This window comes from Saccopteryx bilineata, chromosome 3 (assembly GCF_036850765.1).
Source record: "Saccopteryx bilineata isolate mSacBil1 chromosome 3, mSacBil1_pri_phased_curated, whole genome shotgun sequence".
In the NCBI taxonomy this organism is placed as follows: Eukaryota; Metazoa; Chordata; class Mammalia; order Chiroptera; family Emballonuridae; genus Saccopteryx; species Saccopteryx bilineata.
Window position 1 is genome coordinate 206,057,885 of NC_089492.1, and position 16,975 is coordinate 206,074,859.

Sequence of the window (16,975 nt, forward strand, 5' to 3'; positions counted from 1 at the left end):
AAATCCTTCAGTGGTTTCCCGGGGTACTTTGAAAAATAATACTACCTTGTCCCATGCCAGTCTCCCCACCTCCCTCTCTGTGCTCCAGTTTTTTTAGTTCCTCAAATTTGTCTAAAGAGCTTTCTTAGCTCAAGGCCACTACCCATACTGTTTCTTCATTTGGGAAGACCCTTCACAGTGCTGACTCCTCATCTGAGCAAGGGTAGCACCACTTCCAAGAGGTCTTCCCTGAATTCATTTAAACTTGCCTGTTTTTTATTGTCACAGCACCTTTTGATCTTTTTTGAAACTCTTATAATTTGCCATTATTTGTTACCTTTTTTATTATCTGATAGTCTACTCCATGAGGGCAGAAGTGGTGTGAATTTTACTTCATTGAATTCCTAATGTCTAATGTAGTGTCTAGCAAATAACAGTGTCCACTAAATATTTATAGAATGAATGAACAAGCTTATTCTTGTTTCACCCTTCTGTTTATTATAGAAGATGAGGATGAGATGGTTTCTCTAAGGCATCATAAGAACATTTCTTTTTTCACAACTTTAAATAAGAACATTTCTTTTTTCACAACTTTAAATATCTCCCTCTATCCCATTTTCTTTCCCTGTACTTCAAAACAGTGCACGCTAAAGAAGTCTTTAGGTGATCCTGCTTCTCTTCTAGTTTCCACACTGGTTTTTTTTTTCTTTGACAGATATTTCAAGCAAAATGCCTTTTTTTTTCTAGAGAGAGAGAGGGACAGACAGACAGAAAAGGAGAGAGATGAGAAGCATCAACTCATAGTTGCGGCACCTTAGTTGTTTACTGATTGCTTTCTCATATGTGCCTTGACCGGGGGGCTGCAGCCAAGCCATTGAGTGACCCCTTGCTTAAGCTGAATGAGCCCACGCTCAAGCCAGTGACCTCGGGGTTTTAAACCTGGGTCCTCCGCTTCCCAAGCCAATGCTAATCATCCACTGTGCCACCACCTGGTCAGGCTCAAGAAAATTGTCTTAGTGCTCTAATTCTATTGATTCTATTTTCCCTCATTAAATACTGTTTTACCTCTTTCTTTCCACTTAAATTACTCTCTGAAATATTACCAATTAACTTCTTTTTGCCAAACTAAAATTCTTCTCTCTGTTCTTCCTCTCTTTGACCTGCATGTTGATTGCCCCTTTCTTCAAAACTCCTCACTTGGGTGACATCTCTGTCTGGGCTTCTTCCTCTTCCTCCTTATTTGCTCTCCAACCAGAGACTTTTCCAAGGTTCAGTTTTCTCTCTAGTTATTTTCACTACTTTATGTATCACTTCTCTGCCAGTACTATCGCTGAGTTTTTACTGAGATTAAGTCCTATGTTTATAAATCTTTTATCAACATGATAAGGTCTTACTTTTGAAGCTTCTTTTTCTGATTTCTGTACTTACTGTATTGATATCTATGTTGTTTTACTTAGGCTCAAAGTCATGGAAATCAACTTTACCCTGTTTTCCTTTTGTGAGATGCTATCAATCTCACATAGTAATTAATAGCATAGATCTGGAGCAAACTGCCTGGATTCAAATCCCGGTTCCATGATGTACAAGTTTAATGGGGAACTTTCTTAACCTCTCTGTGCCTCAGTTTCTTTACCTATAGAAAAGAGGGAGGAAATAATATCACTGTTCTCATAGTTGTTGTGAGGAGTAAATGAATTTGTTAATATGTGTGAAGTGCTTAGATCAGAGCTGGACATATGGTAATGTTCAATATATGTTACCTACTTTTTTTGTGACAGAGAGAGGGACAGATAGGGATAGACAGACAGGAAAGGAGAGAGATGAGAAACAGCAGTTCTCTGTTGCAGCACCTTAGTTGCTCATTGATTGCTCTCCCATCTGTGCCTTGACCTGGGGGCTGCAGCAGAGCAAGTGACCCCTTGCTCGAGCCATCCACCTTGGGCTTCAAGCCAGCAACCTTGGGCTTAAGCCAGCAACCATGGGGTCATGTTTATGATCCCATGCTTAAGCCAGCAACCCCGCGCTCAAGCCAGATAAGCCCAAGCTGGCTACCTCAGGGTTTCAAACCTGGGTCCTCTACATCCCAGTCCAGTGATCTATCCACTGTGCCACCACCTGGTCAGGCTATGTTAGCTATTTTTTAATTTATTAATATTACTGTCTTATCTGCTACTAATCTTGTTAATTCATTCTGATTCATCTTTTTCTTCTTATTCTGTCACTTAAAACTATAATTATCTCATGTTTGAATTATAGTCACCTCATATCTGGTGCTATTTTTGTTAAAAAAACTTTGTCTTGCTTGGCCTGTGGTGGCACAGTGGATAGACTGTCAACCTGGAACACTGAGGTCACTGGTTCTAAACTGTGGGCTTTCCTGGTCAAGGCACATACAACAGGCAATCAGTGAACAACTAAAGTGAAGCAGTTATTAGTTGATACTTCTTGTTCCTCCCCTTCGCCCTGTAAAATCAATAAATAAAATCTTTTAAAAATTTGTACAAATCAGTTAAATGTATATACTGTCCTATATGATAACAGTTTTAAGCTAGTCTTTTATTCATGCATTGCTAAAATTGCATTTAAAAAAGAATAAGCATAAAGTTTCAGTTTATTTGACCTTTCCTCTAAAGTTCACTGTGCATTTTTCCACTAGGGGGCAAGACAATGTCATGGGAGTTAAATACTGCTTTAGGAAAAATGATCATGTGGTTATTGCTATGCCATATCTGGAACATGAGTCCTTTCTGGTAGGTTTTGGTGTTTTCTCAAATTTTTTTTAACTAAATATTTAATTGAGAATAAAATTATGACCTTTTTAAACTTTATTTTAGGACATCTTGCACACTCTTTCCTTTCAAGAAGTACGGGAATATATGTTTAATCTGTTCAAAGCTTTGAAACGCATTCACCAGTTCGGTATTGTTCACCGTGATGTTAAGCCCAGCAATTTTTTATATAATAGGCGCCTGAAAAAGTAAGTATGAAAAGTTACCAGAAAATATTTACACTAGAGTGAATCTGTGCTATGGGATCCATCTCCAGGCACAGAGCACACTGCAACAGCCATGCACAGATTTTGCCTGTTTCAGATTTTCATTGTGATTAAGGAAAGGAAATATAGTAAAGAAGAAGATAAAATTGTATTCTTAAAACAGTTTACATCAGGCCCTGGCCGGTTGGCTCAGTGGTAGAGCGTTGGTCTGGCGTGCAGAAGTCCCGGGTTCGATTCCCGGCCAGGGCACACAGGAGAAGCGCCCATCTGCTTCTCCACCCCCCCTCCTTCCTCTCTGTCTCTCTCTTCCCCTCCCGCAGCCGAGGCTCCATTGGAGCAAAGATGGCCCGGGCGCTGGGGATGGCTCCTTGGCCTCTGCCCCAGGCGCTAGAGTGGCTCTGGTCACGACAGAGTGACGCCCTGGAGGGGCAGAGCATCGCCCCCTGGTGGGCAGTGCGTCGCCCCCTGGTGGGCATGCCGGGTGGATCCCAGTTGGGCGCATGCGGGAATCTGTCTGACTGTCTCTCCCCGTTTCCAGCTTCAGAAAAATACAAAAAACAAACAAACAAAAAAAAAAAAACAGTTTACATCATTAGATGTTCCATTGCTCAGTGGAAATGCCACTCAGCTGAAAGAAACTTAGAGAGGGTCTAGTCCTCTTTGACCTTACACGTTTTTCCTATTTCCAGACTTCATTTTTCTCTTCTAGTAAATGAGGGGATTGTACCACATTATAGCCGATTTTCTGTTTCAACCCTAAATTTGTATTTATGTATATTTTTATGCTGATTATATGTATATGTAGAAGCATTAAAAACTTAAATATTGCTGTTCATTTAATGGATCATCTTAAGTGTGGTAAGAATAGAACTATTACTTTTTTCCATAGGCCCTTCTACTGCTGAGTTTTCTCTTTAATTTTTTAATTAAATCAGATTTTAATACCATGACTTTATCTTTCTTTTAAACTTGTTTAATGAAAAATTATTTGCTATGATGATGTATCTGGCACCATCGGAGAAGAAAGGATTATGTTTATATCCTGAATTCCTTATCTGTCTTGTCATTACAGGTCACTGGAAAAAGGGGATAAAAGATTTGTGTGTGTGTTGGGAGGGTACATCTTTTCTTGTTTTTAATTCTAGTTAGCTATTAAATCCTTACTTTGTCTGTAAAACTTATTTCTCTTTTTCTTTTATTTTAATTTCTATTTTTAGTGAGGGGAGGGGAGGCAGAGACAGACTCTGGCATGCGTCCTGACCGGAAACCTCCTGGCAAGCCCACTAGGGGTCAGTGCTCTGCCCATCTAGGGCCATTGAACTATTTTTTAGTGCATGAGGCGGAGGCCATGGAGCCATCCTCAGTGCCTGAGACCAACTTGCTCCAATCAAGCCATGGCTGCAGGAAGAGAAGAGAGAGAGAGAGAGAGAGAGAGAGAGAAGTGAGAGGGGGAGGGGTAGAGAAGCTGATGGGCACTTCTCCTGTGTGCCCTGACTGGGAATTGAACCTGGACTTTCACAAGTCAGGTCAATGCTCCACCACTGAGCCAACTGACCAGGGCCTCTTTTTTTTTTGTATTTTTCTGAACTGAGAAGCAGAGGGACAGACTACTGCATGTGCCCAACCAGGATCCACCCAGCATGCCCACCAGGGTGTGATGCTTTGCCCATTGGGGCCGTTGCTCCATTACAACCAGAGCCATTCTAGCGCCTGAGGCCGAGGCCATTGTGCCATCCTCAGCACCTGGGCCAACTTTGCTCCAATGGTGCCTAGGCTGAGGGAGGGGAAGAAAGGTAGAGAGAAAGGAGAGGGGGAAAGGTGGAGAAGTTGATGGGCGACTCTCCTGTGTGCTCTGGCCAGGAATCGAATTTGGGACCTCCACATGCCAGGTTGATGCTCTGTGACTGAGCCAATCGGCCAGGGCCTCAATGTTATAAATTCTTAATTGATTACCAAAAGAATGAGTTTTTGCATGCATGTTATCTAAGTATATTATGATGCTACTAAATTTTAATTGTCACAGAGAACTAAAAACTTACTTTTGTTTCTTAGGTATGCCTTGGTAGACTTTGGTTTGGCCCAAGGAACCCATGATACGAAAATAGAGCTTCTGAAATTTATCCAATCAGAATCTTACCAGGAAAGTTCTTCACAAAATAAACCCCATGTAATCACCAGAAACAAGATTTCCTTGAGTGGCCCAGCAGCACCCAAGGAGCTGGATCAGCAGCCCAGCACTAAAACTTCTGTTAAAAGGCCCTACACAAGTACACAGATTCAGATTAAACAAGGAAAAGATGGAAAGGTTCTACCTTTTTTATTTCTAAAGTACTAACACGGTGTTAGAAATGTATTTCTTCATCCTACAGAGGGAGATATACTACTAGAATAATACTTGCAATTTAAGATTATTGTTTACAGTTCTTATATATCCAGTTGGCTAGATTTTTTTACTAAGATTTGTAATGGATTGTTTTTCTATTTTAAAACTGAAATTTACTTGGTAGATTTGTGATGTCTTTGCTGTTAATAAGTACGTTATATAGCAAAAATGGAAAATAATAAAATTGCCCTGCATGGTTTAAAGTTCAGATTAATTATCCTTTTTACAAGAAAGCATGAATTACAAGGGAAGAATTTTTAAGTGTCTATCTCCATTTTAGCTGCACAGCAAAATGTAACATCTATGCAGATGGTTTTAAATTTTTTCAGTTATATATATTTGTGGACTGTGATAATATTGTACAGGTGTTAATAGTTCTGTTGAGACTATTTTCTCCTTTACAGAAAAGTGTTTGGTGCCTGAGAATGACTTGAATGCAGCTCTTTTTGTTTCAGGTCTCTTAACTCTTTCAGAACTACTATGGCAGAGTACAGCTGGCAGAAAGTGTTACAGATGTAATCCTTTTTTTCTTGTTTTCTTGGTTTTGTAGGATGGATCTGTAGGCCTTTCTGTCCAGCGCTCTGTTTTTGGAGAAAGAAATTTCAATATACACAGCTCCATTTCACATGAGAGCCCTGCAGTGAAAGTAAGTAATGTAGCTTATTAGTGCAATCATCAGTCAGTCATACACAGAAGGGACTTAGGGAATGGCTAGATCGCATTTATTATCAGGATCTTTTTAAAAGTAGAGTTTTGCTTTGCTAGAAGGTATTACTTGCTTTGAGTATCTAATCAACACTTATTTTCTCCAGTTTCCTTTTTCTGATGGAATTTTTCATTAGGTGATTGTTGTTACTCTTTCCCTAAAAGAACAAACATTTAGAACATTAAGGCCTTTTCTCTCACTGGATAGAATGGCAATAGCTAACACATTTTTGACATAGTTGATAGCATAAAGATGTTTGTAAAGTTTATAAAATTGTCACCAATGTTAAATGTTTTAAATTGTCTTAAGATAGCCTATCAAAGCTAGCTGGCATGAGCAACAAAATAAAACTCTTATTTTAGCCAGCGTAATTGTGCAGTTTACAGTTCTGAAATGGAGTTAGACACTAAAACCTAATTTTTATATTTTTGCAACATATCAGGAAAAGTTCTAATAAAGTATAAATCAAATATTTACCAAAGTAGGACTAATTAGTAAATTTTAGTGTTTATTCAACAGAAAAACCTAAAAGACCTTAAATGTTTTAATAAAAAATTATTTTAGGCCTGACCTGTGGTTGCACAGTGGATAAAGCGTTGACATGGAACGCTGAGGTTGCTGGTTCAAAACCCTGGGCTTGCCTAGTCAAGACACATATGGGAGTTGATGCTTCCTGCTCCTCCTTCCCCCTTCTCTCTCTCTCTCTCTCTCTCTCTCTCCTCTCTAAAAAAAAAAAAAAAATTAATATAAGAAAATTATTTTATTTATAATCCAATAGCAGATTAGGTAGTTTTAAAAGCTATGTATGCATTTTATATACTAGCATTTGAAGGCATCATGTTAAATGTCATGAATGAAAGTAGAAACTATGGCTTTTCTTTTACAGCTTATGAAGCAGTCAAAGACTGTGGATGTGTCATCTATAAAGTTAGCAACAAAGAAGAAGGCTGTTTCCACAAAAGTTCTGAATAGTGGTGTATTGAAGAAAACTACCAGTTCTTGCCCAGCTAGCCTGACCTGTGACTGTTATGCAACAGATAAAGTTTGCAGTATTTGCCTTTCAAGGTAATGTGTTTTGAGGGTACTATAAAATCACCAGCATGCTGCTAGCCAACATTAGAAATTGAGTCAAGTTTGTTGGACAATTGATTTAGTGAGTGAAAGAGAATACCACTGTTCTGTGAACCACATAGGCACTGATATCTTGAAAAGAAAATAACTGTTGCTGTATTGTTCATTTGACATGTATATGCTCTTTGGAAAACATACTTGCTCTTATATGTAAATAATTTTGGTGGGAGAATAACCTTTTTGGAATCTTAGAGTTACATATTGTGATATTGTGCTTGATTTTTTTTTTTTTTTTGGCCAGAGAGAGGGAGAGAGATGAGAAGCATCAATTCTTTGTTGCGACACCTTAGTTGTTCATTGATTGCTTTCTCAAATGTGCCTAGACCCCGGGCGGCAGCAGAGCTAGTGAACCCTTGCTCAAGCCAGTGATCTTGGGTCTAAGCTGGTCAGCTTGCGCTCAACCCGCTCACCTCCGGGCTTTAAACCTGGATCCTCTTCATCCTAGGCCAACACTCTCTCCACTGTGCCACTCCTGGTCAGGCTGTGCTTGATGATTTAATCTTTTGTTTTCTTTATTCCTGCCAATAGAATAACCAGAACCAAATAGTAGAGCTCTTTGCTCACACCCATCACCAGCTCCTTGCCACATAAATTTTTCTTTTCTTTTAGGTCTTGGCTTTCTTGAACCTTTCCTAATTAACTAATAAATGAGTTAAAAGTATAGTAGCGAATAAGTATATTACTCCAAATAGAAATAAATTTTAAACCTCCGAATTCCTGTTGAATTCTGTTTTTCTGTTACGGTTCCTACAATCTATCTCTTTTTATACTTAGAAGTTACCTTAAAAACCTTTGGAGTAAGGCCTGGGAACTAGGAGAGATGGTGGAGGATTGTGGAAGCAAAATTGAGGATTTTCATTGCACTGGATTATCATTGGCCTTCTAATAACTTTTATTTATATAGATATCTAGGCAGAATATATTGTGAACTAAATTGATAAGTGTTATTTTTTGGTCTTAAATAATTGAACTTTAACATAACTAGAAAAATCTACTTTGACATCATCAGGAGGCAGCAGGTTGCCCCTAGGGCAGGTACACCAGGATTCAGAGCACCAGAGGTCTTGACAAAGTGCCCCAATCAAACTACAGGTATGTTGAACTAGAAATACAGAACCCAGTTAACTTGATTATCCCAGGTATATTTTATTTTATGATCTTATCTATTTATAACAAGTATTGGAACTCTTTAGTTTTTAATTGTGTGAGTAGTTCTAGCAGTATGGTATTCCCATTTTAAAGATAATACTATTTATGAAAGTTTCTAATTCTAGTGTGTTTTTTAAAAAACATTTTTAATAGATCACCTTTTGTTATCTACTTACAAGATGATTTTACCAGGAATTTTGTTAATATCATTTTTGTGGGGGAATAAATTGTGTTTAGTACTCTTTGCTAACTTAAGATTTGCAAGATTTTATTTGCTTAACACCACAGAAATTTTCTGTGATGCTGGTGTGATTGTTTGTTTCATTAAAATTATTTTTTGTTATTGTGAAAACGATGTAATAGCATTACAAAGATTTTTGAAAAGATAGGGAAACAGGAAAGTTCACATGGACCTCGAACCTGGAAACATCTGACTGAATAACTGTGTCCTACCATTCACTTGGATTGTGGATGTTAAAGAATTGCATTCATTTATTGTGTGTATTCTGTGCTTGCTAATGATACAAAAAAAATGAATGAAACTGCTTATACTCTAGTCAAGACATATTCTCTAATAATTCTAAAATAACCCAGTGAGTATGGTTTTAAAACTTTATACAAGGTATTTTAGGGATACCTAACTATCCTTACCTGAAGGGATTTTGGAAAAAGTTTATGGAGAGAGAAGACAGTGTAAATCGAGGTGGGGGTTGTCATTGAGGCCTGAGCAGAGGAACTCAAACAGTACAGTCTAGCCATGAAGGAAACAGGAGTTTAGTGTAGCTAGAATGTAAGATGGAAGTCAAGGAATGATGAGAAATAAACCTGTAAAGAGGTAGACAAGGTGAGATCACACTTGTTAAATGGCTTGGACTGTATCCTGTAGATCAGGGGTCGGGAACCATTTTGGCTGAGAGAGCCATAACCGCCACATATTTTAAAATGTAATTCCATGAGAGCCATACAATAACCTGTGTACATTATGCATTATCCAATAAATATTTGTTGTCTCGGAGGACAGCTGTGATTGGCTCCAGCCACCCGCAACCATGAACATGAGCGGTAGGAAATGAATGGATTGTAATACATGAGAATATTTTATATTTTTAACATTATTTTTTTATTAAAGATTTGTTTGCGAGCCAGATGCAGCCATCAAAAGAGCCACATCTGGCTTGCGAGCCATAGGTTCCCGACCCCTGCTGTAGATGTTAGAAAGTTACGAAGGGAAAGAGATAGTAATTATTTTTTCCAGATGGATTATTTCGCATATGTGCAGAGGATAGATTTTGAAGAGTGGTGGCCTACAGTGGTCCAGGTGAGAGGAGGAAAGCCTGAAAGGGCATTAATGATAGGACTGAGAAGAAAAGTGAAGGCTTGGGAAGGCAGAGCTTGGTGAGTAAGGAGACGTGGGATTTGGGTGTGGGGTGGTTTATCAGATTCCTAGCTTGGGAGACATAGTCGGGTACCAGTAATCAAGGTGAAGAATAAAGAAGCAGCTGATTTACAGGGAAAGAAAAGGTTCGGGTGTAGTTGATTTGAGATCATTTTGAGGACATCCAGATAGAGATATCCAACAGAATAAAAGTAGATTGTAAGCTCAGGGAAGTCTGGTTTGGAAATTCAGTTAAGTGTCATCATAGAAATGGCAGCTGAAACCATGAAGTGGATGGGCCAATAAGGGAACATGTAAGGAGGAAGAGGTTGGAACGCTGGGATACCTCAGCACTTAAGACTTGGAGAAAACTCTGAAGGAGTAGGCAGGAGTGGCCAAGCAAAAGAGAGCAAATTTGGTGATTCTGGGAGGTCAATAATTACGAGAGTGGATGTCCCTAAAAAAAATGTTTGAGTATGAGGCTTAGCTGGTCTTAATTTTAACTGCCAGAATTCTGAAGAATAAAGTTTCTGTAGTGAAAATTAGGATTGTTAGCACCTGGCTGTGAAAAAGAGCTACTACTGTTCACTACCTTTCACTAAAATGAACCACTTTAAAACTACCATGGTGTGTAATTTTTGAGGAGCATCTAGTTTTTTTCCCACATGGCTATTTTCGGATTTCTTTTGATTCTCTATAGTGTACATTTACTTAGTGTTTTTCTAATGATGAAAGTCCTTTTAAATTTACTGAGAATGTTACTCAAGAAAAACAAATTTATTGTGTAGTAAAGATATTAGACTAGATAGTCTCAAATTCTGAAATTACATTAAAAGCATCTGGGGAACTTCTAAAAAAATCTTGATGCCTGAGCTCTACTCCAGAAAAATTAAGTCAGACTCTCTGAGGGTTTGGGCCTGGGCATCAGAATTTTTTAAAGCTATCAAGATGATTTGAATGTACAGTAAAGGCTGAGAACTACTGATGTAGATGATAAAATTATAGATTTGGGAATTTTTAAAAAGTTTGTTTTCTGTTACAGCAATTGACATGTGGTCTGCAGGCGTCATATTTCTTTCTTTGCTTAGTGGACGATATCCATTTTATAAAGCAAGTGATGATTTAACGGCTTTGGCTCAAATTATGACAATTCGTGGATCCAGAGAAACTATCCAGGCTGCTAAAACATTTGGTAAGCAGTTTTATATTATAGACCAAAACAAATGCTTTTGGTTCCCTCCACAAGTTACCTAATAAATTATTATGAACTTCTCTTTACAAATAAATATTCTGTATTTATAAAGTTCTTTCATGCTAGGTAGAAAATTTCTCAAATACTTAAAAATGAATTGCATTGTGTAAGAAAATTTTTTATCTCTTTTATACATATTTTTTTTAATCTTAGAAAACACAAAATGCTACTCTTCTCCAATATTTAAGATTTAACTCTTTAAGTTTAAATAAAAGAATAGGAATAAAATCTTAATTCCTTGTAGTTGTAGTCTGACTTTTATTACATAAATATTTTTAATAATATTTTAAAATTTGTTTAATATTTGTTTATTAAGCATCAGTTGCTTTGGGGCCTGCCTTAAATGATCTTTGTACTAACAAGTAAACAGTTAAGTATAATACAGTGCAGTAAGGATGACAGTAGGGACAATAATCGAATGTGTGTTAGTTGTCAGGTTTCTTAGGGTTAGTTTAGAAGAGAAAATGAACAGAACACCTTTACTGATGTAGTATTATTGTACGTATATATTGGACATGGGAAGTTATCTTCTTAGCAACACAAAGTTCTTGTAGTTCAACACTAGTGTATACAGTGTGTACCATCGGGCACTTGGGAATCATCTCAGCCTTACCTTGGCCAAAAACTTGAATTCAAATGCCCACCTTGTGTTTACTCTGCATGCACAATTTTGTTAATACTTTCCAAAGTGGATGGGTATGATTTGAGTCAACGCGTTACCACACAATATAAAACACTCCTTTGGGACATAATTTTAGTCAGCCCACTTCAAGAGTAGCTTGGCTGCCTTGTGCTCAACCCAGGATCAATGGGTCTTAATGAGGGGTGCAAATCAGAATTACCTGAGCAACTTCAAGACCTACATATGCTTGTATCATCCCATCCCTTCCTGGAAAATATGATTCAGAATAATATGTTACGTAGGAAGGGTTCAGGCTGTTGGTTAAAAAAAAAAAAAGTTATTTGGACCAAGACCTACTTCTGACTAAGAAAATAATTGTCCCTTGCTTTAGCACCAATATTGTGGTCTAATTCACTAAAAAAACTTAGTAGTGGTTATAAAGACAGCCTCGTAATAGAGACCAAAAAATGTTTCTGCAGCAAAATCAGTGCGCAATTTGTACCTTTCTTGCACCTATTAAAAGAAAAGACATTTTTTTCCTTTACCTTTGTCTACCTCCCCCCAACCCCCTTTCCCTTCTGGTAATCACCACACTGTGGTCTATGTCTTTTAATTTTGCTTTTTTTTTCCCTTAATCCCTTCACCACTTTCACTAAGTCCCCCATCTCCCTTCTGACAGCTGTCAGTCTGTTCTCCGTTTCTGAGAGTCTGTTTCTATTTTGTTAATTTATTTTGATCATTAGTTTTCACATATAAGTGAAATCATATGGTATTTGTCTTTCTCTGACTGGCTTATTTCACTTAGCATAATCTCTATGTCTATCAGTGCTGTCACAAAGGGTAAGATTTCTTTTTTTTGTGGTCAAGTAGGATTTCATTGTATAAATATACTATAGCTTTTTTATTTACACATCTACTGATGGGCACTTGGCTGCTTCCAAATCTTGGCTATTGTAAATAATGCTGCAACAAAAATAGGGATGCATATACTCTTTTGATTTAGTGTTTCAGGTTTCATCAGGTATATTCCCAAAAGTGGAATCACTGGGTTATAAGGGAGTGCTATTTTTAATTTTTTGAGGTAACTCCATACTGATTTCCATGGTGGCTACACCAACTTGCATTCCCACCAACAGTTTATGAGGGGAAGTTCTCTTTTCTCCACATCTTTGCCAACAGTTTTTTTATTTATTGATAATAGCCATTCTGACAGGTATGAAGTGATGTCTCATTGTGGTTTTAATTTGCATTTCTTTGATGATTAGTGATGTTGAGCATCTTTTTGTATGTGTGTTAGCTATCTGTATGCCCGTTCTGAGGAAGTGTCCATTTAGGTCCTTTGCCCATTTTTTAATTGAATTGTAAAAGAAAATTTTATCTAAGGAAAATAAGGTGAAGTACTACGTACATATATACATGGGAAAAGTGGCCATGAATGGAAAATAAGATTGATATCTTGGAAATTGTATTCTTACATGAGTATGTTTCTTCTCAATCCATTGAGAAAACTTTCATCTACTATTGAATAACTTCATGAGAAGTTTTTGAATGTGACGTTTATCAGAGAATACCAAAACATTTTGTTGAAGAGCTAAATAACCCCTGTCTGTAGTTGCAGTTATAATGAGGACCAACAATGAAAGTACATCTGACACAAACATTCCAGAGCAAATGTCCTGTAGCAGGCAAGGGCTTTTAGAGATTTGTTATTGTAATGTTTGTTCTCCTATTTTAAAAATGCTATATATAGTAGCTCTTGTCTCAGTTTTGTTAGTGTGACTTCTATAGTTATATCAGTCAAATCTTTCTGTAACTTTTGAATCCAGGACTCAAAACTTTAGCAGCCATGACTGTATTATCCTTTATGATTCAAAGAAATGACTTGCCTAAGATTATCAGTGAAAATTCTAATTCTCTCTCTTGTTGAGTAAGCTGCTCCAGTGTCTTTAACCATTAGATCAGGCCTCATGATAGATTGTCATTAAGTGCCTGTTGAGTGTGTCTGATAAATTCAAAAGACAAATATTTTTTGATAGAATGTATCAGTTTAAATTATTTTCCTTGAATAATGAGTCCACTCTTTGGATATATAAAAAAATTACTTGGGCATATTGTGTAACTTGGGGAGATACTATAATACATAGTGTTAATAATTATTTCATGACTTCAGAGTAGCCTGTAAATAACATATGTAGGAATAACATTATATGACTATTCTCCTCTGGCTGTAATTTTTTAGAGAGAGTAAGAATGATAAAGTAGATTTAAAAGTAAAAAAAAGATTGATATGTTGTATCTTCAACCAACTTAGTTTTTGGTAATTTGTTTCCTTTGTCTCTTCCCTGCCTGACATGTCCTTCCACCCCCCCACTTCAGTCACCCAATCCAGTAGTTAGACCAGAATGTGTATACCTAATAACTTTGTATTATCCTGAGCTAGAGGAATTAATTGCTTTAACAATCCACATTGTTAACGAATGCCCCAGAAAGGAATCTGTATGCTGTGCTACTCATTGTTTAGAGCCACATCTCTGTTTAATAGGAAATATAAGGCAAAAATAATAATTTTTTATTGCCTATTTGTATACTTTAACTTATTTTTGCCTGTCTAATAATAATCCTGTTGGGAAATTGTTTCAAAGATATTTTGAAAAGCTGAGATCTTGTTTGTCTATTCATTCATTCAGAAACGTTAATTGGGACTTTATGTGTGCCAGCTATTGTTGAGTCTCTCTTCTCATAGAACTTAAATTCTAAAGGGGAAGACAAAATAAACACATACATATGGTCATATAGATCAGTGGTATTGAGGAAGATAAAAGGGGAAAGTGAGCTAAGAGGGCTCAGCTATTTTGGATAGGTTGATCAAGAACAGCATCTGTAAGGATGTGATATTTGAACAATGCTGTGAAGGGCTGAGTAGTGCTTTTTTGTCCAGTCCAACAGGCAGTAGAGAACCTAGTATGCAACAAACATTGTTTTGGTTTTGGGGAATCCAAGATAAATAAGTTAGTCCCTATCTTCAAAGAGCTCATATTCAAGTAGATAAGACAGATACATATTTTATCAGTTACAACACAGGATAGGAAAAGTAATAGTAGAAATCTTCACAGAATGCAGTAGACGTTCGGAAGGATCAACTCTGAGAATGTCAGGCTTCACAGAAATAATTGTTGCTCTGAGTGGAGTGTCATGGGCACAAGGTAGCATGCAGGGCATCCTGGCCAAGACGGGAACCATGTAGTCAAATTCATGTAGAAGCTGTAGCTTATTAGATTAAGGAAGGATACGATGAAGTTGGAAAAGTTGGCAGAATCAAGTGAGTCCTTAGCTTTGTAAGTCACTGCTTTCTACTTAGTATCTCCCACTTTGATTTGACCTTCAGCTATGTAGTGCAAAACACAACTTAAAATAGCGTGTGCTACTCTGTCTCATACTCAGTGTAAATATATCCACAAAGCAGTGGTTGGACTTGCGTATTTCTTGTGAGAGAGGCTTAATATAAAATATATGTAATTTTTTTGTTTTAGGCAAATCAATATTATGTAGCAAAGAAGTCCCAGCACAAGACTTGAGAAGACTGTGTGAGAAGCTCAGAGGCATAGGTACAAACGTTCCCAAATTAACAAATGATGTACAAGGACCTGCTTCTTCTGACCCAGCTTTTTCAGAGAAAACTGATCATAGAGATTCTCAGTTCATACAGATGCCACAAGCACAGCACTCAGGGAATTCATTGCATAAAGGGAACAGAAATGGCTGTGGTGGTCATTTTGATACATACACGACCAATCTAGAAGGCTGGGACAAAGTACCTGATGAAGCTTATGACCTGCTCGATAAACTTCTAGATCTAAATCCAGCTTCAAGAATAACAGCAGAAGAAGCTTTGTTACATCCTTTTTTTAAAGAGATGAGTTTGTGATTATTGTTCTTCATTTAATGTTTGCTGTAGTCTATTGTGAGATGGGTAAAAGAGTTCTTTGTATAACTATAAGTTCTTGATTAGGGACCAGGGCAGGATGAATAATTTATTTTAAAATCTTAGTGTTTGCTCTCTTGGCAAATTATAAAATATGGATTAAGACTACTTAAGGTGCCTGGGATAGTTCTTTGGACTAACAACATGGTCTTTGAATTAGATCTACCCAAGGAGAATCAGTTTCCCTAATTAACATTGCCATTTGCAGAAAAAGCAGTTTCAGCTTAGTATGTAGGGGTTCAAGGTGCAAGTCTTAAAATTAATGGATGTGTTGGGTATTAAATGAGTCAGAAGTCTTTATTAGTTTTCTTGAACCATGAGCTATGTGTACTTTTGGAAAACTCAGCCTAGTACGGGTGCTCTAACCATAGTGTAGGTTGATAATTTCCCCTTCTAGAGGCATATATTATTCCTTTTATGAACACTAAAACAATTAATGAGAAAAACGTTTAGTGGGGAGATCACTTAAACTTGAATTTAATTTGTCCATTTATCTATGTTTACAGTTGGAAACAAAATAATGCATACACTGGTTGATAAAGGGAAGCCACAGGACCAAGGTGAAGATGGATAGTCCAGAATTCTTTTTCTCTCAAAGTATATGCTTCTTTTTCTTTTTTAAAATACTATCTTAGGTATAATTAGGTTGCTGTTAAAATGAAGAGTGAACACAGAATTGAGAACATTACTGGAGATCTTTTCTCTATCTAGGAGCCATCCAGATCTCTATATTCTGTTTTGGCTTAGTTCCTGCTCAATGAAGGTTGATTACTGGAGTATTGACTGGGGTGGAAAGAGATAATAAAGTAGACAGTAGAAAAGGACCAAAGAAAGAGGTTTATGTGTATATATTCCACAGTGCTATTTGTCAGTGACAGCATATCAAACTCTATGAGAAGTGTAGGCCTATGGATCTGTCAAGAAGTTTCCCATGATTAGAAGTCACAGGGTATAGAACCAGCTTAGGACATAGAACATTTTATTCTGAACATTGAAGTCAGTATGTCAACCTACTCTATTTGGTAAGTATAGTATGTATAGTATATCAACCATTACCATTGACCTGCTCTTACGCTGTAATCTTTAAAATAAAACTTGAATATTTTTGAATTGGTACGTTTAATAAAGTTATCCTTTTATATATTTTATGTCAGTCTGCTCATTTGAAATATACCTTTAAAAAAAAGTGCTGACCTCTGGGAGTATATTCCTGAGACTGATGAATGCTCTCCAGCAAATAAGTAGCAGATTAAAAAAACAATCCCTGGCCCAGGTAATATATGAAAGATAGAAGTAGATTGTTTTAAATAAAAAAAGTGCTCATTGACTTCATTTATAGGATGTTTATCATAAATATTAAAGCAATAAACCATATCAATAACTAAAATGAAGTGTTAGCTA

The 16,975-nt window shown here is 37.0% G+C and overlaps 1 protein-coding gene across 2 annotated transcripts in view; it reads left to right on the forward strand.

Annotated features, from left to right (window-relative positions):
• Window positions 1-16,722, forward strand: part of CDC7 (cell division cycle 7) — a 28,066-nt gene extending 11,344 nt beyond the window's left edge. For both annotated transcript variants that reach the window (XM_066268631.1, XM_066268632.1), the window contains 8 exons: window positions 2,636-2,729; window positions 2,814-2,956; window positions 5,027-5,279; window positions 5,908-6,003; window positions 6,950-7,128; window positions 8,204-8,286; window positions 10,761-10,910; window positions 15,123-16,722. In XM_066268631.1, the coding sequence (XP_066124728.1) occupies window positions 2,636-2,729; window positions 2,814-2,956; window positions 5,027-5,279; window positions 5,908-6,003; window positions 6,950-7,128; window positions 8,204-8,286; window positions 10,761-10,910; window positions 15,123-15,517 (1,393 nt within the window). In that variant the 3' untranslated portion in view covers window positions 15,518-16,722. The remainder of the gene's footprint in view (window positions 1-2,635; window positions 2,730-2,813; window positions 2,957-5,026; window positions 5,280-5,907; window positions 6,004-6,949; window positions 7,129-8,203; window positions 8,287-10,760; window positions 10,911-15,122) is intronic.
• Window positions 16,723-16,975: the final 253 nt, after the last annotated feature.